This window comes from Panthera tigris, chromosome E3 (genome assembly GCF_018350195.1).
Source record: "Panthera tigris isolate Pti1 chromosome E3, P.tigris_Pti1_mat1.1, whole genome shotgun sequence".
NCBI classification, from domain to species: Eukaryota; Metazoa; Chordata; class Mammalia; order Carnivora; family Felidae; genus Panthera; species Panthera tigris.
Genome location: NC_056675.1, coordinates 26476448 through 26501412, shown reverse-complemented (window position 1 = coordinate 26501412; position 24965 = coordinate 26476448). Strand labels below are relative to the sequence as shown.

The 24965-nt window shown below is 44.8% G+C and overlaps 1 protein-coding gene across 5 annotated transcripts; it reads right to left on the bottom strand.

Annotated features, from left to right (window-relative positions):
- Positions 1 to 1291: 1291 nt before the first annotated feature.
- COQ7 (coenzyme Q7, hydroxylase) lies at positions 1292 to 24107 on the bottom strand. 5 transcript variants are annotated; one of them, XR_006212614.1, is made up of 8 exons: positions 23976 to 24107; positions 19307 to 19485; positions 17765 to 17879; positions 16645 to 16784; positions 15895 to 15963; positions 15394 to 15472; positions 9351 to 9512; positions 1292 to 1516 (listed from the first exon to the last, which is right to left on the bottom strand). XR_006212614.1 is itself a non-coding variant. In XM_015539886.2 (7 exons), the coding sequence occupies exons 1-6, from the start codon at positions 24046 to 24048 to the stop codon at positions 15395 to 15397; spliced, it is 654 nt and encodes a 217-aa protein (XP_015395372.2). In that variant the 5' UTR covers positions 24049 to 24107; the 3' UTR covers positions 1295 to 1516; position 15394. The 5 variants fall into 5 exon arrangements, 4 of the variants coding, with proteins under 4 accessions (XP_015395372.2, XP_007087376.2, XP_042828039.1 ...); XM_015539886.2 differs by lacking the exon at positions 9351 to 9512 and having other exon boundaries at positions 1295 to 1516; XM_007087314.3 differs by lacking the exons at positions 1292 to 1516; positions 9351 to 9512 and having other exon boundaries at positions 15161 to 15472.
- Positions 24108 to 24965: the final 858 nt, after the last annotated feature.

The following is a 24965-nucleotide window of genomic DNA, read 5'->3' as shown; positions in this document are numbered from 1 at the left end:
TTTTTATAGCCCCTCTGCAAAGGTCAGGCTTTCTTCTGCAGCTGGAAGTGGCCCATGACACACTGTGTGCATCAAAGGGATGGGTTATCAGCCTTGCCTTCATGTCATGGCTGTGCTAAGCACATAATCTACCTCCCTTTTCTTTGGCAAGGCCACCCGGGGCTCACTTTCGTGTGTTTAATTTCTGACCCTGCATGAGAGGCCCATTCCCCAACATCCCCGTTCTTTACGAGGCCTTGAACAATACTCACCTCATTTATCCGGGATGCCCAACTGGTCCATATCCCATACGAAGTGGGTGTTCAATATGTATCACTGAAAACCCCAAACCCAAACTAGGCACAGTTTGCTGTAACCCCGTAGAGGGACCAAGAGCCAGGTACCCAGGCATGTTCGGAGTTATTTTAACAGAACAACCCTCTTCCCACTGGGCAGCTTTTGTTTACGTGGCAGCTACCTGTGTGGGTTACTGATCATCCATTCAACATCCATCAATTCAACACACACCTATTGACCACCTACTCACTATGTGCCATCCTCTGTCCTAGGTGCTTAGAACACCTAGGTGTTCCAAGTGCACTCAGGAAACAGAACAAAGACCTCAGCCCTCACTGAGCTGATATTTTCAGCCTTGTACATTACAGTGGGGACCACAGAATTTATTGTCCGAACTCGCTCTTGAGAGGGAAAACGGTTACCATGGATAAATAAGGTGGACAAGAGGCATTGGCCAGGGCTGTCAGCGAGGCGTGCAGTGGTTCAAGATCTTGCCTTGAAGTGGACACAGCTCAACAGTTAGGTGCTTCTATAATGGAGAGAGCATGTGCTTTGGAGGGAAGCAGCATTGGATTTGAGTCCCAGCTCAGGGACTTGGTAACAGTGTCATTGACTACTTATCCCTTCTTTCTGAGCATCAAGTGTCCTTTCCTGGGTAATAAAACTTCAGTGACGTAACACATGGGAAGCATTCATCCCACACCTGGCACATAGTAGGGGCTTAACAAATATTGGTTTCCTACCCTTAACTCAGGGCCAGCTCCCCCGACACATACACACACACACACACACACACACACACACACACACTTCCTAGATTTGGAAACTATTCTTTAATAGCTAAGCAATTTACTTAGATCTGCAAAAACAAACAGACAACTTATATTCATTAAATAGCTACAGGGAAATTTCTATTGGAAGAAAAGAGAATAAGATCAATGAGAAAATCTTAATAATTACCTATGTTTATTGAGGATTTACTATAAATACTAAGTAGTTTTAGTTACTATAAATACTAAGTAGATTATGGAACTAAGTGTTCCATAATCCTTACAATCCCTGTGAACCAAGGCATGTTTCTATCAACCCATTTTAGAGATAACGAGAGCAAGGTCTAGATCAGAGTTTACAAATGCTTTCTGTAAAGGGCCAGTAGATAAAAAACTAATGTTTGGTGGGCCATACGGATTCTGTTGCAGGTGTCAAAGTCTGTCTTTCTGGCAGGAAAGCAGCCATAGACCTGTAAATGAAGGACAGGGCTGTGTTTCAATAAAAACTGATGTACAATAACAGCTAGATTTAGCTCCCTGACTGTAGTTCCCTGACCCCTGACCTACAACCTCATCAGGCGAGTGAAGTGGTTCATCTGGGATTTGAACTATACTTATATATACTTGTAATTCACTGTTCTGCATCTTTGCGTAGCCCCAGTATAGTAAGTCTTAGAGATTTTTCCATATTACAACAAATAGAGCCACCTCATTCTTTTTAATGGTTGCAGGGTCATCCCCGATATGGCTGAGTCTTAAGTCGTTTGGCTGGTCCCCTCCTAACAGGTACTGAGATGGGTTACAATCTTTTGCTGTTGTGAATAGCGCTGCAGCAAACATCCCTGTACACGTGTCATTTTGCACGTCCGGAACTGTGTCTTCAGAACAGATGCTGGAGTTCCAGCCATCATATCCACATCCCTCATGGAAGGAGGATTTGGGGGAAGGGGAAAAACAAAAGTCCGTTTTAGCTCTATGCCCCATTCCTTAAGAAGCTTTCCCAAAACCCCACCTAAGAACTTCTGCTTGTATTTTTCTGGCCCGAATATAGTCACGTGGGCACATCCCATTGCAATGTGGAGGGAGAGAATGCGGGCTGCACAGAGCCCAACGTGGAGACTGAGGCATCAGGTAAGAGATGACAGCGGCCAATACTTGTGAAGAGGTGATAGGAATGCAGAGAAAATGGCAGGGGTTTGAATTTTTTTTAATATGATAACAACTTCCAAATACTCTCTAGCTTCACTGCCTAGAAATCAATACCAAAAGCAGCGTCTCTTTTGTAAAGTGATTTATTCTTTCTCTCATCTCCGGTCATCTAGAACAAAAAGAAGGAAAGGGGACGGAGGGAGAAAAGGCTTCCTGCTGTTGGATTCACTCAGCAGAGAATGGACAACCTCCCACCACCCTCACCTGAGATGATCTCAGTCTGAGCGCCTCCCCTGGGCTCCCTTGGAAATCGGTGGACAACATGATACCCTACAGGACTCCAAGGAGGCAGGGGTGGTCCAAGCTGTCCCTCCTTGCTGTGGCTTCTTAAGATACCCTTCCCTCAGAGGGGGACAAAGTATGAAGTGTGGAGGCACCTGGGTGGCTCATTCGGTGACTTTGGCTCAGGTCACGATCTTGCAGTTCATGAGTTTAAGCCACACTTCAGGCTCTGCACTGCCAGAGCCTTGGGATTCTGTCTCCCCTTCTCTCTGCCCCTCCCCCACTTGCTCTCTCTCTCTCTCTCTCTCTCTCTCTCAAAATAAATAAAAATAAACTTAAAGGGGCGCCTGGGTGGCTCACTTGGTTGAGCGTCCAACTTTGGCTTAGGGTCATGATCTCGCAGTTTGTGGGTTCAGGCCCCACGTTGGGCTCTGTGCTGACAGCTCAGCCTGGAGCCTGCTTCCAATTCTGTGTCTTCGTCTCTCTCTGCCCCTCCCCTGCTCATAATCTGTCTCTCTCTCTCTCTCTCAACAATAAATAAATATAAATAAACTTAAAAAAAAAAAGTATGAAGTGTGAGGGGACTCTCAGTCTTGGCTGTCACCCAGGACACCCAGGGCACCTTTTTCCTCTCTCTCTGGAGGTATCCCCTGTCCTCCACCCATCTTTCCCTTACTCTGGGCCCTGTTTTGACTAATGGCATTTTGCAGAAAAATTGCAGATAATTTTTCTTTAGACACCATCTCATCCCCTAACAAACACTTCACATTGTTAGCCACACCCTTCCTTATCACCTTAATATGGAATTGCAAAATAAACCTTATTTCCACGTACTTTGATCGATACCTGTGACTTTCTATTTTCTAATTCTACGTACAAAAGCTCTCCAAATACCTCAAATATGCCACGGTCCTGCTGAACCCTGAGTGAAGTCATTACAAAATGTTATGGGTCTAAAAGGATTGGGGGAGGGGAGATCCTGGGTGGCTCAGTCGGTTAAGTGTCAGACCCTTGATCGCAGCTCAGGTCTTGATCTCAGGGTCGTGAGTGCAAGCCCCAAACTGGGCTCCATGCTAGGCATGGAGCCTACCTAAAAATTAATTAATTAATTTATTAACTAATTAATAAAAAAATAAAAGGGTTGGGGGATGGTAATTCCAACGGAAGCCCTCTCTACCTGCCAAAGAAATGAGTTTGAAAGCAATTCACGGAGGTAAAATTACAGATCTTGAGATTAATTCAGTATTGAGAGTGAGGCTGGAGATATAGTCAAGGATGGATTTGGAGTCTAGTTTAGCCAATTGGGTGGCTCTTTCAATCCCCAGCGGCTGGCACTCTATCTGGTACAGGGCAGATGTTAAATAAATGTTTACCAAAAAAATTTTCCCCAAAGCAACCACTTCCCTTGATTTGATTTCCTTATTTCTGTCCTATATTTTGACTGTTTTCCCAGTCATTTCGCCTGAAACTCATCACTGACTCATCTTTTCTTTAGGTCCTGTGTTAGTCAGGGTTCTCCAGAGAAACAGAACCAAAAGGATCTACATATACAGAAAAAAAGAGACTCATGTGATTCGGGACGCTGTTAAGTCCCAAGATCTGCCGTCTGCAAGCTGGAGACCCGGGAGGGCCAGTGGTTTAGCTCGAATCTGCGAAAGACCAAAGAGCTGATGTTCCAACGCAAGTCCTGAGTCAGGAGAAGACCAATGTCCCCATCCAGCAGTCAGGGAGAAGGGGTTCCCTCCTACTTTCAGGAGAGACAGGCTTTATGTTCTATCTAGGCCTTCGACTGATTAGATGAGGCCCACCCACGTCAAGGAGAGCATTCTGCTCTACTCAGTCTATCAATTCAAATGTTAATCTCAACAAAAAAACACCCTCACAGAGACACATAGAATCATCTTTAGCCAAATGTCTGGGCACCCTGTGGCCCAGTCAACTGAACACAAAAATTGACAAGTCCTTTCTGATTAGCCAACAATTCCCGCTCTTCTTCTGGAGAGGTAGTCTCTATGCGGTCAGGGTCCTGGCAGCAAAGAGAGGCACACTCAAAAGAGGCTAATACAGGGAGTTTATGATGGGACTATTCAGAAAGGCAAGGGCGGGATAAAGGAAACTTAGACTTGAGGGCTGGTCTACAGTCCCCTAGGGCCTACATCAGTCAGAAGCAACCATGACCTCTGGACCCGATGGAGCAGGCAGAGAGGATGTGCCAGGTGCGATTAAAAGCACTTGACACTTATGACTTTTAAAAAACCCACAATTTGGGGGCACCTGGGTGGCTCACTCAGTTGGGTGTCCAACTCTTGATTTAGGCTTGGGTTGTGGTTCGTGGGACTGAGCCCTGTGTCCTGCTTGGGATTCTCTCTCTCTCTCCTCTCTCTCTGCCCCTCCCCTGCCCGTGCTGTCTCTCTCAAAATAAATAAATAATTTTAAAAATCCACAGATTTATTGAGATATAATTCACATATCCTACAATTCACCAACTTAAGTCGCAATTCAGTGTCTTCTAGTCCATTCACACAGTTGTGCAACCATCCCCACGGTCTTAGAACATACTTCTTACCCCCAAAGTAACCCTGAACCCCGTAGCCATCACCTCCCAACATCTCTGTTGCCCCAAACGGAGGCAATATTAATCTACTTTCTGTATCTATTGATTTGCCTACTTTGGATGTTTCGTGTCAATGGAACCATAATTTGTGGTCCTTTGTGATTGACTTCTTCCACTTCGCGTGTTGTTTTCAGGGTCATCCGTGACAACCCAGGTGCAGTCATTTTACAAGTGGGGAAATTAAGGCACAGAGAGGTTAGGTAACACCCACTAAGTAGCAGAGCAAGAATTCACACCCAGGTGTTGTGAACCGTTATGCTACTCTGCCTGCAACCACAGAGCTCTCACCCAGGTCCTCACCATGCTAAACGGGAGCACTATCCTAATGTCCCCCCACTGGTGTCAGTTCTCCCTGCTGTATGTAGTCCATCCTAAACCCGCTGCCCCATTTACCTTCACTCAAGTTTTGTCTCCGTCATGACCCCCAGGGCTCAGGGAACAACAGGCCTTTTCCTTCCCCAACATCCGTTCTCCCTCCTCCTGGTGAGGGAATTCTGGCTTCCTTTGTGGAAACCACCCTGCCCCTACTCTTGGCCCATGTGGGTTGGGTGGAGGTGTCCCCACTCCATTTGTTTCAAGAGCAACCACGTGACTGGAGGGGCACCTGGGCGGCTCAGTCCATGAAACATCCGACTTTGGCCTCGGTCATGATCTCATGGTTCACGAGTTCAAGCCCCACATTGGGCTCTGTGCTGACAGCTCTGGAGCCTGGAGCGGCTTCAGATTCTGTGTCTCCCTCTCTCTCTGCCCCTCCCCCACTCGTGCTCTGTCTGGTCTCTCAAAAATAAATAAACATTAAAAAAAAAAAGCAACCATGTGACTAAGGATGGCCAATGAGAGCACCGCAATCTCCTGGACCACAGTGATTGGCTGATGGTGAGGAGTGTGACCTGATGGGAGAAAAATGAGCCTAGAGGTGAGGGACGGGTATGTGCTGGGGACTCTGGGAAAGCAAAGTTTTGTCTCTTCTGCAGAAGCTAGAGGAAGAGATCTTCATCTTTCTAGTGGCTGGAGCAGTGTTAGGAGGTGATGCATGCCCCTGGCGGTCATTGTGAGCCTGATATCGACACTGTGGAAAGCAGAGAGAAGAGAGAGAAGCCAAGTATTTGGTTTGCGCTCCTGGATCAAACCACAGCTGAAGAGAACAACCTCTGGGTTTTTCATTTAGCAGAACTAATAGTTCCTTTTACAGCAGAGATGAGATGTTTTGGGTCTCTTCTAAATGTTATAAAAAAGGACTGAAGTTCATGTTCTAAAGGTTTTGTTTTTGTTTGCTCCACAGTACTTACAATAATATGCTCCCTTAAAACCAAATAATTGAGATAATTATTCATTTAGTGGCCACGTCTTATTTAAGCACGTATACGTACACAGAGCATCAGCAAGCAAGTGCAACAGGTGGCATCTCCACACAGGGTTTCATTGTTTCAATAAGGCCAGTTGGAAGCTAGGCATGGAAAACATCACACAAAGGTTGCTCCCCACCCCCACCCCCTGCAGAACGGGGAGCATCGCTCTTCACCATTGTTTCCACCTGATGAAGAACGTGTTTCCAGCTGTCATGGCACTGAATGGGCCGGAGAACACTGGAACTACAAGTCACGTCTCAGCAGAAAACAGCGCAGGAAAGAAATGGAACAGAATGGAAATCCCGAATCAGCCCGGAAAAATAAAATGTAAAGCAGGGGAAAAGCGTCTATTCGGGGGCAGATTTAAAATGAAGCCCTTGGAATGAAACCACTGATTCTTAACTAGGTCTGCACATCAGAGCCCCTATGTGAGTTTTTAAAAGACATTTATCCCCCAGGCCAGCCGTGGAGCTCCTGCTTCGGGAAGGCTGGGTAGAACAGATGCACATTTGTTTTTAATCTCAGGGTTGACTCTGATGGAGCATGCTCAGTTAAGTGTTCCAGGATTAAGAGTTAGAAAATTCTGTATAGCCCTAGAAATGTAATTGACATTTTAAAAAAGGAAGAAAGTCGGTTAAGCGTCTAACTCTTGATTTCAGCTCAGGTCACGATCTCACTGTTCCTGAGTTGGGCTCCGTGCTGACAGCACAGAGCCAGCCTGCTGGGGATTCTCTCTTTCCCTCTCTCTCTCTCTCTCTGTCCCTCCCCTGCTCACGGGAACATATGTACGCACATGGACTCTCTCTCTCAAAAATAAATGAATAATTTTTTTTTTAAGGAAGAAAGTCACATGAAGAGAAATTCTAAAGAAACAAAACACAGCAGCAAAAAATAAAAGCATTTTGAGGAAGAAGACTTGAGACACGGCCGCGGGTTAAATGTTGGCCAGGCTCATCCCGGGTTTGGGATGCAGATGCACAAGAGGACACTCAAAGGTTGACCCTCCTGCCTGACTTCATCCTTTCATCCAGAAGTTTCTGTAGAAGCCTCTTTTAGGCAAGAGGCTTGAGCAATGGAAACCTAAGTAAGGTAAAAGTGCCCCCAGTGACGACTGGGCTGAATGCTAACAGGCTCAGGAGGTGACCGCCTCAAAACATGCACGAGCCCTAGCTGACCAATGGGCTACTTCCAACTAGGCACAGGTACCAAAAAAGGAGAATTCCATACATTCCATACCTCCTCACCTCTCCTCCTTAACTCCAACCTCCCCCCCACCCCTCACCACTGCCTCTGGACTGACAGTCTGCTCTTCGCTCCCTTGCAATGTATTCAACAAACTTCTAGCTCTTGTATCTCCTTTGTTCTGCCTTGAGCAGAATTCTTTCACCGCCTGCACCTCAGGCCTCCACCTCATCGGGTCCCACCACAGTGTCTAGGTTGTTCATACTGAGATCAGGAAGATTGTTTGTCATTACTCGTAATTACACCTGTCAATTCACTTTCTTCCACCTCATGCGTTCACATGGGCTTTTTTTTCTTTTAGCTAAGATTCATCTATCACACATTGGCGGAGGGCCAATGAGGTGTGCGAACAGCCCTTGACTTTAATAAGGCCACAACATGTTGGAGAGTCGTCAGGAAGGCAGGTAGTGACCACAAGATGGTAGAATAAAGTACCAGGGCAAGAAGCTCAAGTATGGAGAGATAAGAGAGGGTGTGGGGTGACGTCACTTAAGAGATAAGCGGTTTAGAAGGGCAAATGGCCTTCATCGCCTTCATCGGAAAAAGGGTCATTGGAAAAAGGGCGGATCGTACAAATGGGAGGAAGGTGTGTGTGACCAAGGTGTGTCCAGGGAGCAGCGTGAACTGAAGAATAAATATTCAACGCTGCCCCTTGGATACTGCTTGATGCTTGAAGCTGGTCTCTCCGTGTTTTACTCCTAGACAGAGACTAATCGTCCTGCCCTGTTTTCCTCTCTCTCTTTCCTAAAGAAGAAAATGAATCATCCTCCCTGATAAGGGATGCTCTCAAGTCAGTGGGCCAGAGCAGACTGGAACAGCCCTCCGTCTCCTGCAGTGTGCAAATGTGACAATCCATTCCCGTTCAACAGCGATCAGGAGGTGGGACTACTGGGGCCCCATTATCACCACACGTAGCAATGACCTCGCCTTGCTCACCAGGCGTTGTCCCTGGGACATTCTGGACTGACGAGCAGGGCAGGCTGCGCGCCCGGACTCAGAATTCGGGGCGAGGGCGCCCTCTGGTGGCCGCAGGCGGGCGCAATGAGGCCCAGGACCTTCCATTGCCCTTGGCGCACCAGGGAGCTGATCTTCCTACACGATCCCAGATCAAAGGACCTGTCGTGTTCTGTCACAGCCCTGCAGGGCTGCCATTTCGGGAGACAGGAGTGGGAGGAAGCACGTCCCCGAAGGCAAGAGAAGCCTTTTAAACCTTTGAAAATACATTCAGCAGGAAAGCGCCTTGTGCTCTGGCAGAGCCAGAAAAGAGCAGTTTTGTGGAAAGGTTTCTTTTGTTCCTCTCTGTTGGGAAAGGTCAAGTTTTCTTCTCCTCAAATCACCGGATCAAGAAGTTTTAAGGAGGGCCTTAAGGAGGCCCTGGGGTGAGGATTCAGACTTTTTATCACATTCTCAAAAAGTTTGGAACCTCCAAAAAGGGGGAAGAACCCTGAGAGGTCTCTCCTCCTGAAATTCCATAGAACTATGTTCAAAGGTGGTCGCCTAAAGCATCAGAGGTCCCCCAATTTGGTGCTATTAATAGCCCAAATGTCCACCTGACAGAGGAAGAGAGGAAATTAGAAACCAAGGGACCTGGTGGTTAAGTTCGAGGCTCTCCAGCCCCTGCAGACTCTGTTTCCACCTCCTCCTCCATAAAAGGGGTGAGGAAAGTACCTGTTCTGAGGGGCGGTGGTGGGAATGCGGTGGGTGAAGCAGCTAGAGCAGTTCTGCAGGGTGGCAGGAGGCCAGTGTCGCGGTAGTGGTGGTGGCTTAGCGGGTCAGAGGGATGAGGTGGATCTATACATGCTGTCTTAGAAGGATGGCCAGCATAGGTCTCTAAAAGGAAAGCACAAACTGCAGATCAAGACACACAGTATCACTCTGCACAGGGAACACTACAAACCCAAAGGTGTACATGTATGAATAAAAGACTTATTATTATTTTTTAACATTTATTTATTTTTGAGAGAGCGTGAGCAGGGAAGGGGCAGAGAGGGAGACACAGAATCTGAAGCAGGCTCCAGGCTCTGAGCTGTCAGCACAGAGCCGGACGCAGGGCTCGAACTCATGAACAGGAGACCATGACCTGACCCAAAGTCGGATGCTTAACTGACTGAGCCACCCAGGTGCCCCTGAATAAGAGATGTTTTAAAACGAGTCTGGAAAGGTACACAATGAATTCTTAATAGTGGTTACTTCTAGAGATAGATTTGGAAACAGTGTTTTTTTTGTGTGTGTTTTAACCTATATGCAGTTTATATTGTTTCATTTCAAAGCAGCGATTTCTTTGGGAAGTGGGGTGGGGGGGGGGGAAGAAAGAAAAAAATGTACTGTCTTATGTGACAGATTGCTAACAACTAATCACAAAGTAAGGCAAGTGGTCAGTTTCCTGAAAAGCAACAGTGGTCTGCAGAGAGATTTACTTGTCACTGTAAATACCTTTAGCACTGTTGGAATATTTCACCATGTGGATGTGTGCATTTTTTTTTTTTTTTACAAAAAGTTTTCTTTTTTTTTTTTAATTTTTTTTTTTAACGTTTATTTATTTTTGAGACAGAGAGAGACAGAGCATGAACAGGGGAGGGTCACAGAGAGAGGGAGTCACAGAATCTGAAACAGGCTCCAGGCTCTGAGCTGTCGGCACACAGCCCGACGCGGGGCTCGAACTCACGGACCGCGAGATCGTGACCTGAGCCGAAGTCGGTAGTTTTCATTTTTTAAAAATGGCAACTGAAAATTGTATTTAGTCCAGCAAAAATTTACTGAGTGTCAGGCACTGTGCTGAGCTGTGAAGGCATGGAAACAACTAACGTGGTCTCTGCCATCCAGGAGTTCACCGTCTAGTTCAGCTTCTCAAATCTAATGTGCTTAAGTGTCATGTATTGGTTAATTATTGCTGTACTTAACCAGTTACCCCAAAACTCAGCAGCTGAAAACAACAAACATTATCTAACATAGTTGCTGCGAGTCAGAAACTGAGGAGTGGCTTAGCTGGCTGATTCGGAATCCGGGTCCCTCATGATGTTGCAGTCAGGATGTCAGCAGGGGCTGCATCATCTGAAGGCATGACTGGGGCTGCAGGATTCACTCCCAAGATGGCACACATACGTGACTACTGGCATGTATGTTTTCCCAAATTGAGTGATCTCAGAGAGAAAGGTGAAAGCTGCAATGTCTTTTATGAGCCGGCAGCCTTGGCAGTCACACTCAATCATTTCCACCACTTGTTAGAAACAAGTCACTAAGTACAGCCCACATTCAAGGCAAGGGGAACAAGGCTCCACTGAACAGAGGACTATCCAGGAATTTCTGGCCAGAGTAGAAAACCACCATATCTTGTCAAAATGCAGATTCTAATCAGAAAGTCTGGGGAGGAGCCCTAAATTCTGCATTGCTAAAGTGTTGCCAGGTGATGCCACTAGCTGTTGGTCTGTGGACCACACTTTGAACAGCAAGGGAATCCAAGACATGCAAAGAACTATAGCTCAGGTTGTCTCTTTGGAACTATCCTGCTTGCAAGAATAACATCCTTTGTCCTCCTGGCATCATCTTTGGATGGTGTCCAATTTTGAAATCACATTTTCCCTGAAAGGTCAGAGCAGTAAAGTAAGGGAAAGACAAGATTACCTTGTTAATACACGAGGACAATCTGTAATGGAATTATAAACAATCCCAGGAGGATTCAGAAAATCTCTCTGGTCTTGTTCTGGAAGCTCTCAGAAGCATAAAACATCAGCCATCAGTTCTGAAGCAGGTGCTAAACAAACGGCAGCAAATCTGGGCTTTTAATAAGTATTGTACAAAATGTCTTTATAGGACTAAGACTCCTGACTGCAATACTTACAGAATTAGCTTTGATATGGGAGGGCAAGAAACAGCAAGAGCATCTCAGAAGATTGAGGCTTCTACAGGCTCTGCTGACTTGAAGGGTGGCACATTAAGGAAATCGCTCCCCCATTCAACAGACTGGATTGAAATTGGCTTTCAAATACGGCATAAAACTATAAATAACTATAAATCGTCTATTTTTTATTGCTATGATTCACATTCCATAAAATTCACCATTTTAAAGTGTACAATTCAGCAGTTTTTAAAAATCTGTTCACAAGGTTGTACAGCCACCACCACCAGCTAATTCTAGAACATTCATCACCCCAAAAAGAAACTGTATCCAAAAGCAATTGGTCCTCGTGTCCCGCCATTCTTTACAACCCTAGGCAACCACTAGGTTATTTCCTGTCACTATGGATTTGCCTCTGCTGAACATTTTCATATACACAGAATCCTACAATCTTAGCCTTTTGTGTCTGGCTTCCTTCACTTAGCATTTTTTTTTTTTTTTAATTGTGGTAAGTATACATAACATCATTTAAACATTTTAAGTTTTTATTTATTTTGAGAGACAGTGCAAATGGGAGGGGCACAGAGAGAGGGAGACAGAGACAGAGAGAGAGAGAGAGAGAGAGAGAGAGAGAGAGAGAGAAATCCCAAGCAGGATCCACAGTGTCAGCACAGAGCACGATGTGGGGCTTGAACTCATCAACTGTGAGATCATGACCTGAGCCAAAGTCATGAGTCGGACACTTAAGTGACTGAACCACCCAGGCATCCCTATCATTTAACCATTTTTATGTGCAGAGGTCAGTGTCCGTAAGTACATTCACACCACCATCTGCCTTCACTATTTTCCTCTTTCCATTCTGAAACTTTGTACCCAAACATCATGTTTTGAAGGGTTTTTATGACCAGTTTATATTCTATTGTATGGATAGGCTACATGTTGCTTATCTACTCATCAGCTGGTGAACATTTGGATTGTTTCCACTTTTTGGCTATGTAACGTTGCTACAATCATTCGTGAATATGTATTTGTTTGAATATATGCTGTCATTTCTTTGGGGTTTATACCTAGGAGAGGAGTCACCGTGTCACATGGTAACTCCGTATTTAACTGTCTGAGGAACTGCCAGACTGTTTTCCAAAGGGGGCTGCACCACTTTACGTGTCCGTTGCAGTGTGTGCAGATCCAATTCCTCTACACCCTTCCAAACACGTTATTTTCCACTATTTGAGCAGCGCCACACTACCCACTGGCCACACTAGTGGTATCTCATTGTGGTTTTCCCTATGACTAATGATTTTACACATCTTTTCAAATGCTAGTGGCCTGTGTCTTCTTTAAAGATGCATCTATTCAAATCCTTTGCCTATTTTTAATTGGGCTCTTATCGTTGAGTTGTTAAAGCGTTCTTTATATAGTCTAAATACAAATCCCTTATCTGATCTATGATTTGCAAACATTCTTGCTCATTCTTTGGGTTGTCTTTTACCTTCTTGATAGTATTCTTTGAAAGCACCAAAGTTTTTATTTTGATTAAGTCCAATCTATCTGTTTTTTTCTTTTGTTGCTTTATGCTTTTGGCATCCTATGCAGAAAACTAATCTAATCCAGTCACACAGATTTACTGTTATGGCTTCTTCTATGTGTTTTAGCATTACCATTTAGATTTTTAATCCATTTGAGTTCATTTTTATATATATACTGTGAAGCAGGGGTCCAAACTCATTCTTTTGCCATGTTTTTTAGTTTAATCATCAGCAAGAAGCATAGAGAACGGCCTTTTAAACATTAAAATAAATAAATAGATAAAAGGGGTGCCTGGGTGGCTCAGTCGGTTGAGCATCCGACTTCAGCTCAGGTCATGATCTCACAGTTCATGAGCTCAAGCCCCATGCTGGGCTTTGCACTGATAGCTCAGAGCCTGTTTTGGATTCTCTGTCTCCTTCTCTCTCTGCCCCTCCCCAACTTGTGTTCTCTCTCAAAAATAAACATTAAAAAAATTTTAAAAAGAGAATGGCCTTGAGTTTCTTGGTAGCGTCTTTTTTTTTTTTTTTTTTTTTTTTCCTTTTGGCTGGAAGATTTGGAGTTTTATAGCAAATCATATGGTATGGACCCAGAACCCAGGAGCCCAGCCTGGCCCAGTAGCATCTTTTCAATAAATCTGTACTGAATTTTGCTGCGAAGCACATAGTCTTGAATTCTTACATTACTGGTTATGTGAAAGTGACTTTTAACAAAGGAGAGCTATTTCTTCATTCAATCCCACTGAAGACTATCTAGTGATCACCTATTATGGGTCAGTGATTAAAACAAAGATTCCTGCCCTACAGAGAGCTTACACTCTTGCAGGGAGAAACAGACAAAAATAAATAAATGAATACATCATGTAATATGTCAGAAGGCGGTAAGTGTTGTGGGGAAAAACTGCAAGAGCTGAGCAAGTGGGATGAGGCAAGCAGTAGGGCGGGGTTTGCAGTTCTGGAAAAGGTGGTCAGGGAGAGCCTCCTTTAAAAGGTGACATCAATAGGGCACCTGGGTGGCTCAGCTGGTTAAAAGGTGACATCAAGCAAAAATCCAAGAGCTGGTGAGGGATCTGGCCATGCACATATACAGGAAGGAGCACTGCAGGCAGAAAGAGAAGCCACTGCAAATGCCCTAGGACAAGACGGTGCCTGGTATTTTGAGAAATGGCAAGGAGGCCAGTGTGGCTGGAGCAGACTGAGGAAGGAGGCAGTGGTCAGAGGACCAGATCATGCGGGTTCTTAGAGACCATTTTAGGGACTTTGACTTTTGTGCTGAGGAAAGTGGGATAAACCACTGGGGGGGGGGGGGGGGGTTCCGAGCTGAGCAACAGTAACAAGGTCTGGCTTCTGGTTCAAAGGATCACTCTGGCTGCTGGGTTGAGAATGGATTGTGGGAGGCCAGGCAGGGCAGGAAGAATAGTTAGGAGGCTTCTGAAATAACCTAGCTGAGATGAGGGTGGTTGGGCCCTGAGTGGCAGCAGCTGAGGCCGCAAAAAGGATTTGGTAGAGTCTGCAGGATGTCCTGACTGACTGGATGGGGGTGTGATAAAAGCAGGTGTCAAAGGTGACTCCAGAGATTTTTGGCCTGAGGACCAGAAGGATGGAGTGGCTATTAACTGTGATAAGGAAGGCCACTGGGGTGTCAGGATGGTGGGGTGGGGGTCGAGGAGTTCTGCTTGGGGCACGTGGAACTTGAGATTCTCTCTGACTTCCAAATGGAGGGGACCGGCTGGCAGGTGGATATTTGAAGATGAGAAAGCTGGGCTGAAACAGGAATGTGAAGGAATCAACCACAAGGCAGGATGAGATACCAAGAAAAAGATGACAGACAGAACAGGGCCAAGAACCACAGCCTGGGACCCTCTGGCACTGAAAAATCCAGAGAAGAGGAACAACAGCTAAGGAGGCCACTGGAAACAATGGAGACAATGACAGTCTTCCATTTAACGATGGATTTGACAGTCTTGCTTTGTCAATCTTCAACACCCTCATGTTTTAAATTACCTTTGGTTAGAAGTAAATTCAAATTTTTTTCCCCTTAAAGATTTCTGTTTTTTTCTTAATGATTCATTCTTGATGTTTAAAAAAAAAAAAAATTAACTATGCCCCAAACAAGCAGCAGCTTCGTCTGTTATTAACTGGAACAGACCTGGCCAACAGTCAGCCTTCTGGCGTAAGGTGGCACAGGAGAAAAAAAAATCATCACTAGAGACTTTTATTAATGAAAAAAAAAAAAAAAAACCTCTTGCAGTTTATTAACAAAATTCATATAATGACAATTGCACATTTCCTTTTCCGCCAATGCCCCTTGTTTAATTACTATCCTTTTTTATAGACAGAAAAGTGGACATACTTTAAAACCTTTCTGATAAATATATTGCCACGCGGCATCCGGCCTGGATAACGCTCTTCAAAACAGCATATGCTGGAGCCTGTTGAAAACGACAATAAGCAAACAAAAGAAACATGTTCTACGTTCACTTGTAGCAGTAAGATATGGCCTGAAATGGCAGGGCTGCAGCTCTCTGGATAAGACATAAGATCTAAACATTTCTTTTAATTCAAAAGGTTGGGAAGCTTCCACTATTGCCAGAAAATCTGAATCATCTGGTTTCTCATCGGGAAGAGGAAAGAAGCTGCTAGGGGGAAATGATGAGAAAGGAAGAAAGAAATAAGACTTCCCATTGGGAGCAATGCTTTTGCCTGATTTTTTATCAAAGCAAAGTATTGGTTTGCTATCTTTGGTGGTTACTATGAAATCTATTTTTCTGGAAACAAAAATTTTCCCACCCTTTACTCTTCCAAATAAGGTGCCCGGGGCAGCACAAGCAAATAGTAAAGAGAGGTCCCCTACCAGCTGTGCGTCATGTTCAAGGCCTATGTCATGGTGCTCGAGCTCTTCATCCCGAAATTTCCTTATCACCTGGTTAAATAAAAAGAAATCAAAGAAAATCAAAAGAAATCTGTTGTCCTATCTTCTTCTAGAGGCTAAAGCTTCATTCTACGGTCTAAGATAGGGGTAGGCAAAGTTTTTCCTATAAAGGGCGAAAAAGTCAGTTCTTCAAGCTCCGCTGGCTGTATTGGCCTCTCCACAACTACTCAACTCCGCCAATGTTTGGGGGACAGCAGCCACAGACACATTAAAGAATGGGCGTGACTGTGTTGCAACAAAACTTAATTTACAGAAACAGGTGGTTGGCCCCAGGCCAGGGTTTACCAACCCCCAATTTACACTTGAAAAAAAATTAAACAGTTCCCTTATTTGTAATAGAAAATTACATGAAGATATCTATTGGTTAATTTATTTAAGCTGAAGTATTTGTGCTCACAGCATTGGCTCAGAATCTATCAATGATCCAGAAGTGGAGAGAATACAGTTGTGGGCTCAGGAGACACGACATGGCTTCTGGTCCCAGTTCTGCCCGAGCATGTGACCAGGGCACATGACTTGAGCTTTCTGTGTCTCTTGCCTATAGAATGAGGCACTCACCTAGGTTTCTAAGGCCATGTCATTCCCCAACTTGCTATTTTTTTTCCTTCCCACCAAGTTGCTTACCTACCCTTTTCGCCCTTATTGGGCTATTTCCAGAGTATATTCAAATACCTGGAGAAGTTCCTCATATTTTTCAGGATCCTCTTCCATCAATGTCCTGATCTGGTTGTTGTAGTGATGCGCTATAGACTCTTCCACAGCCACAGTGCAGGCCATTGCTCCCTCCTTCCCAAGCAGGGCGGTTCCCGCACCTGGAATTGTCAAATCCAGCACAGAAAAGGATGGGACAGACACTACACCGGTGCGGGAGATCATGTCAGGTCAGGGTTCATCAACCGGAGCACTACAGGCTCTAGGGCTCAGTAATTCCTTTTTGTGGGGGCCATCCTGTGCACTGGAGGATACTTTAGCAGCGTCCCTGGCCTCTACCCACTAGAGGCCAGAAACACCCCTGGTTGTGACAACCAAAAATGTCTCTAGACACTGCCAAGCATTCTTAGGAGCAACCTGCCCCCAGTGAAAATCGCTGTTTTAGGTGGTACCAGGTCACACTGTCAAATCCGGAATCACAGAGTAAGAATGCTATTCTCTTTTCAATGTTCTTTTTAGCCCTCTGATTATGGCAAGAAGAAAGTCCTCATCTGGGGTGAGTACATCTTTATTTCTTTCCCAACATTTACTCTTCTCCCTTTTTTTTTTTTTTTTTTTTTTTAATGTTTATTTATTTTTGAGACAGGGAGACAGAGCATGAACGGGGGAGGGGCAGAGAGAGAGGGAGACACAGAATCGGAAACAGGCTCCAGGCTCCGAGCCATCAGCCCAGAGCCCGACGCGGGGCTCGAACTCACGGACCGCGAGATCGTGACCTGGCTGAAGTCGGACGCTCAACCGACTGCGCCACCCAGGCGCCCCTACTCTTCTCCCTTTTTAAGAGTGAGCAGGTCTTAGAACCTTTGTCAGGGAACATCATCGGGCTACAACTGAATTGCTCTAGTTTTTTTCTTCCTCCGATGTGTTTGTTTTTACTGTACTTTCTATTTATAAAACCACTGATTTAAATCCATAAATATTTAAATAAATTTAAGCCAAAAAAAAAAGTCAATTTAACTTTAAGAAATATTAAGTCAACAAAAAGGTTGTAAGAGGACACAGAAAGAACTGTGGATTCAGTACTTTAACGATGTAATCGCCCCAGATCCCTAAGCTCAAGCAAGCTCTTCTGGACACATACCCAGTGCAAACCCCACCACGTTCCAGAAGGGCATCAGAATGGTGGGCCGCACCCTAAATGCAACCATCAACTCGTTGAACTTTTTCAAGTGGTCCTTTTCTTGATCCCACATTTTCTGTAAGAAAAACATAAAAATAAATGCAAGCATTACTCAGAGACCACCTGCTACATGCCAAGGAAGCTCCATGCCCTGTCCTTGTGGGAGACAGGAAGCACAAGGGAGATGGAGGAAGAATGAGAACCGCTATTTCTCCCCTTCCCCTTCAATCACCCAAGGAAAAAGCGAAGCATCGGACTAAAAAGCATCTTGGATATGGAGAAGAGAGTGCCAGCAAACCAGGAGAAGAGCCATTATCTCCATTCCAGGTTAGCGGGCCATGAACCATGGCTCCAGAAGTTCTGAGACCTGCAAGTGCCTTTTGTGTTTTAATGTTTACTTATTTTTGAGAAAGACAGACAGACAGAATGCGAGCAGGGGAGGGGCAGAGAGAGAGGGAGACACAGAATCTAAAGCAGGCTCCAGGCTCTGAGCTGTCAGCACAGAGCCCGATGCAGGACTCGAATGCACAAACTGCGAGATCATGACCTGAGCCGAAGTTGGATGCTTAACTGAGCCACCCAGGTGCCCAAACACATGCCTCTTTAAGGACAAGGTCCACACTAAAGAGAAATGAGATGCTCAGCCCACTCCGCAATTAGGAGAGCAGAGAATCACCGATTGTGTAATTTCCTTCTAGAATGCTAGAAGTACCATTTACATCAAAGGATTAAGTGGGAAAGACAAAAGAGCTAACACTTAGCTGGCACGTCCTAAGTGCCAGGTGCTATCAAATAGATTTATGAAGGCAATTCATTTAATTTGCACTAATTGTCATTATCCCCATTACACAGATAAAGTGAGGCACAGAGAGGTTAAGTAACTTGCCCAAGGGCTCACAGCAGGCAATTTAACTTGTGCTGAGTGTCTATTACATACCAGATGTGGTGTTAGCTGCTCTATGCCAGCTCATTTATTCCTCATGAAAACCCAATGAGGTAGGTATTATCAGTTCATTTTGCAAATGTGGAAATAGAGACCCAGAGAGGTCATGTAACTTCCCCAAGGTCACAGAAGTAGGAGGTGGAAGAAAGCTGGAATGTGAATCTGGGTCTTTGTGACTACAGAGCCCAGGCCCCTCCCTCTGCCTCTCAGTATAAAATATAAAATATCTCCACTGGGAACAGGATCACAACCTCTCAGCAACTGGTGCTTTCACCTCATGTGATGATTCTCAAACGTTTTTAATTGCCCACCCCACAGTGAAATGTTAATACTTCAGATATACCATATATCTGTTTATGTACTATATGTCTCTACTTGATACATACAAATAATAATATACTTTTCCCTCCCTTGACCCCACCTTAGTAACCAATTTTTGTTCTCTTGGGGACAGTACCTCCCTTGACAGTGCATGACGTAATGTGATTCATGACTTGAAGGCCTTTGGATCCCCACGCTATTCAGTGAGGCCAGCCTGAGAGGGATAACGGAGCACCCACCTGAATGACTGGCCCGACACTTGTCCGACCCAGGACGGCCATCTGCCCTGCGTAGATTCGGTTCGCTCCATATTCACCTGCATGATCCACCCGGATTATTCGATCCACAGCTGCCCAATTGATAGTGTCTAAGGTCATTCCTGAACTGTAAAATCTGACACTGATTCCTCTTCCATAAGCTGCAATGCAAATGTTTATTCTTCATTACTTTCGGGTAAAACAGATGTTTCCTTTTACATACAGAAGAAAAGGGTACCTTGGAACTAAGGTCACAGATGACTTCCTCGTAGGAAGGATATCCCCATAAATGTATCCTGTTAAACCTGCAGTTTTGTTACTTTAAAAAATTTTTTTAAATTCTTTTTTTTAACGTTCATTCATCATTGAGAGACAGACACAGAGCATGAACAGGGGAGGGGCCGAGAATGGAGAGACACAGAATCTGAAGCAGGCTCCAGGCTCCGATCTGTCAGCACAGAGCCCGACACAGGGCTCGAACTCACAAACTGCGAGATCATGACCTGAGCCGAAGTTAGATGCTTAGCCAACTGAGCCACCCAGGCGCCCCATAGTTTTGTTACTTTTTAAAGTAGGCTCTATGCCCAACATGGGGCTTGAACTCATGACCTGAGATCAAGAGCTGCATGCTCTACTGACTGAGCCAGCCAGCCCCCACCCCCTTTTAAAAGTGAATTAATTACCAACACTTAAAACATAGAGTTTACCTAAAGATCTGATTCTTCTGGCTTCATGTTAAACATATAAAGATCTGGAAATACTGAGCCTGTCTTTTCATCAGGCAGTGAAAAAGACAGGCTCAGTATTTAATGTGGCAGTGACCTCTAGATGAGCATGCTTCTCCAGTTCACCTCCCCTCAGGCCTCTTCGTTCCCAATGCTGGCTGCATAAGAACTCCTAGGGAGCTGTCAAAACCATGGATGCTCCTCCCCAGTCAATCCCCGAGGTGGGGAGAGGAAGCAGCCATATTTTTAAAAAGTTCTGTGCAGCCAAGGTTGAGAAAATTGATTTAAGTTCTCTCAAAACACACATGGGCGTTGGATTTTGAGAGCAGAGCCTTACACCTTGAGTTTCATCTCCTTATGGTACATCATCAGTTCAACTGAACTCTTGTCTTCAAAATGTAAATTCTTCAAGATAGATTAAACTTTGTCTTTAAAAAAATCTCCTAAGAGGGGTGCCTGGGTGGCTCAGTCAGTTAACCATCTGACTCTTGGTTTCGGCTCAGGTCATGATCTCATGGTTTGTGGGATCTCATGCATTGGAATTTTTGGGATTCTTTCTCTCCCTCCCTGCCCCTCCGCTGCTCACATTCTCTTTTTCTCTCTCAAAATAAATGAAATAAACTTAAAAAAGATCTCCTAATCGTTAACGCCTTGATTGTATTCTCTGAGCCTTGCATTAAGGCATCCCCAAAGTTTTTTCCCCTAAGAGCCTTCCAATGTGTTGTTATGTGTATAAGATGTTATCAGCTCTTTTTGTAGATATGAAAATGCAGACCCCATGGACGCAGCTGTCATGTGAACTTTGACTTGTACTGGTGTCATCTTGAGATGTGTCTTAAGGCTCTTATGCATGACTACCATATCTTTAACACATACTTCTATTCATTTAGGCTAACTTCAACACCCTGAAAATGTGTGCAAAACTTCACTTTTTTTATTAAAAAAGGTTTGAGTGCTTTGGACACAGGTGATGGGGTAGGTCTGCTGAAATCTGAGTGATTCTGTATTCTGGGGTTTTAAATGCTTCACTAAACAAAGGAGCAAGGATATGGGGGTCTGAGGCCTTGTGACCCAGCTCTAATCCACTCTTCTGCAGGACCTGCTCCATCTCACTGTGCCTGCCTGACTCAAGAAACTGGATGGAGTCCAGGAACTGGACACCAAAAACTAGATGGAGTGCAAGTTCTGCTGAGTGTAATGTACCACTCAGATCTGTGCCATCAGACAGTGGGTCACTGTGGTCCAGTTTTTGTGATTTCTTATTATTTTATTATCATTATTTTTAAAAATTTATTTATTTTGAGAGAGAGAAAGAGAGAGAGAGAGAGAGAGAAAGAGAGAGCAGGGGAGGGGCAGAGAGCGAATCCCAAGCAAGCTCTGCACTGTCATTGCAGAGCCCGACATGCGGCTCAAATTCACAAACCGTGAGATCATGACCTGAGCTGAAATCAGGAATCAGATGCTTAACTGAGACACCCAGGTGCCCCCATGACCATGTTCTCTTATGGAGAACAATTTGACACATTTGACAAAGTCAGGGTTGCCTGTCCAAAGTTTTCTCCTCCAGGTCCAAGGACTGATGCTCCCATGAATCTTACCTCCTTACAGAAATAGGACTCCTAGGAATTGGAATTGAAAACAATGAGCTGGCTCTACTTCTCAAGATAATCTTGTTTGCTTGTTCTTTCATTTGTTACTCCCATCCCAAAACATGTTAATAGGAAAGAACTTACAGCCCAGGATTCGTTTTTTAAAAACACATTTCACGAGAAATAGCAAGGGGCTGAGTACACAGGATGAGTGTAAACACACAGCTGACTTCTGATGGGCAGGACTGTATTTGTACTAAAAACATACCACACAGTTCCCCAGCACTGCACTTTTCCAGGCTCAGGCACCTAATAAATGATTTTTTGTGGGGTGTGTGGAGGATTGGGTTGTATTATTTGCCATTTTTATCTTTTCACAATCTCTGTAAGGTATCTTTAAAAAGTATGGGATGAACCACAGAAGGAGCACAGAGCTAGAGCCAGAAACTGTGTCCTGTTTGTTTAAGTTTACTTATTTATTTTGAGGGAGAGCGAGCGAGTAGGGGAGGGGCACAGACAGAATTGCAAGCAGGCTCCACACCAGCAGAGCTGAGGGGCTCGAACCCACGAACCATGTGAGATCATGGCCTGAACTGAAACCAATAGTTGGACGCTTAACCGACTGAGCCACCAATGCACCGTATACATGTTCTATTCTCTAACACTAACCTTGGACAAATCAGAATTGCCATTTCTTACATATAAAATTGGCAATAATCAGGTTTTTTCCTTTTTAAGGAAACCTACAATAGTAACACTTTTCTTACTGAATTATCATGAAGATAAAATGAGATAAAGGAAGCAAAGTAACTTTATAAGTGATAAAGAATGATTTTTATTGTTATGCTCATTGGCTCAACAAAGGAGCATTAAAAGTCATGTTTAAATATCCTGCATTGAGTTTTGCCTGCATTGTCACACACTTTAAAATTGCGAAAAAATAAGTTGAGGCCCTGTGCTAGAAGCTCTCAAATGTATCATTTTAAGTTAGTGCTTTCCCACAGTGTGAAAAATCTAATAATGATGGTACCTAGGAGATTTAAAGTAGTATACAGGAAGATCTTAAGTGGCTTATGAACATGCATTTAATAACACCCACGTAGTTAAGAGTTACTCTCTTTTAAATTCTTTTGCAATCCCTTTGATTTCATGAAGGAGAATGTCTCAGTTTACAAATACCTTCCTAATACTTGCTAATCTTTTTTTCCCCCACCCAGAAAGACTGTTCGGGGTTCAAGTCTTGGTAGGCAATAGTGTCTAATACAACGTACTTTTTGTTTTTAACCCATTCATTTTTTGATTAGTCTATTTGGGCCAGGCAATACTTGGTTTTCCGTCTTCACCATAAGAACTTAGCTTCCGTGAAATTATTTAATTTAAAAATGGAACACACTGACGTGCTCAGTCGGTTGAGCATCCTGACTCCGGTTCAAGTTACAACCTCTCGGTTTGGTGAGTTGGAGCCCCACCACATCCGGCTCACTGCTGTGAGACTGTCAGCTCAGAGCCCGATACGGATCCTCTGTCCTCTTCTCTCTGTCCCTCCCCCGATTGTGCTCTCCTCCCCCCATAAAAATAAATATTTTTAAAAGATGGAACACGGTTATAGAAAAAACACATTTGGTAATCAAAAGTACAAGTGATATTGCTAAAAGGTAAAAATCTTCAGGTGGTATACGAACGACTCAACTTTCAGAAAACGACTTCACAATTTTCTGAGGCAGCTCTGATGAAAAGAGGATAGGAGAAGGACCCAGGATCCTAACTCATCTCCCTACTCCAAACTCTATGGCCCTTCCACTACCCAGGTGCTTCTCAAACTTTCTAGTACATGCAAGACATTCGAAGGTCTAGCTAAACTACAGACAATGCGACCCTGTAAGTCAGGAGTGGGACCTGCACTTCTAACAAGCCCACGCGGCAGGTCGCGCGACTACTTTGCCTAGCAGGGCTCCAAAAGAAGGCTATGATGACGCCCATAGACACTGAACTTGCAAGGTCTCCCTCCACCTGTCCTCAGCCTGGAATGCCGACGACACCGGCAGTGACGTCCCGTCAGAGGTGTACAATTATGTCATTCTCCCGCGTGCCAACTGCGAACGGACACTCCAGCGCGCCCCAGCCGAAAACCACGCCCTCCCGCCCCACATTCCCCCAGAGCACCACAACCTCCGCCCCTCCTGTCAGCGGTCCGAGTTTCCCATTTCGCAGTCGCGCGCCGTCGCAGCCCTATGACGTATACGACGTCTGCCCCGTGACCTCTACGGCCCAAGTCACAGGCGAAAATTCCCTGGTTCGGCGGTTTAGCGCGCTTATGCGGCCGCGCTGATTCTTTACCTGGGAGAGGCCGCAGGGCGCCCGTGCGCAGCCGCCACAGGGAGCGAACCGCCGCCGCCCCCGCGCAGCTCATTGCTGTGACAAGGTAACCGCTGCCCTGAGCGCAATGGCCAAACGTGCGCTCAGCGCAGACTGATGACGCATAGCAGACGTAAGACAGACACTGCCCGCCCTGGCAGCGGTGGGAACGCCCCTAGGCCCCTGCTTCCATTCGATTGGTTGGAAAGGGCAAAGGAAAAGATGATATTGGGTATGATCACCATCAATCACTCAGGAGTCCGACGTTTCTAAAGGAGACTTGGGTTGCTAGGGAGTTGAGGATGCTAAATTGCTTTTCCCAAGATGCCGACTGGGTAGATTCCTGGGAAAGAGGGCCAAGAGGGAACTCTTTATTGTCACAGCTGTTGTACTTTGTTTTACCAACATGGAAGGAGAGTTTTCCCTATGTGTATCTCACATCCTGCATCCACTTGTAGAAGTTGCCTGACGAAATTAAATTCACCGCATGGTCAATAGTGCCTCTAGGTGATGGTTCTAACGGCCGACTTAAATTCTTAGTTTTTTTCTCTAATTTTAGGTTTTGTATAGAGAACATGGTTTTTGTTTCGTTGTTTGTCTCCACTTTACGATTGATGTGTATCTTTATTGATGCAAATTGTTTTGAGGGGTGTGGGGTGGGGAAAAGGAGATTTTGCAACGCATATCATGCTTTTGAAAGTGAATGCCCAATGTGTGCGTGCAGGCTCATCAATTCTGGCAAATGTACCACTCCGGTGGGGGGATGTTGAGAATGCGGGGGAACTATGCATGTAGGGGAAAAGGGTCATTTACACTTTACTGTCAATTTTTCTGTGATCCTGAAACTACTTAAAAATTTTTATCAAAAAAAATTTGTGGAATATTTTTTAAATAACGCATATCCACTGACTACGTCAAGAGATCTAACCAACAGAAATTTTCCAAATGTAGGATATATATTTGAAGGCAAAA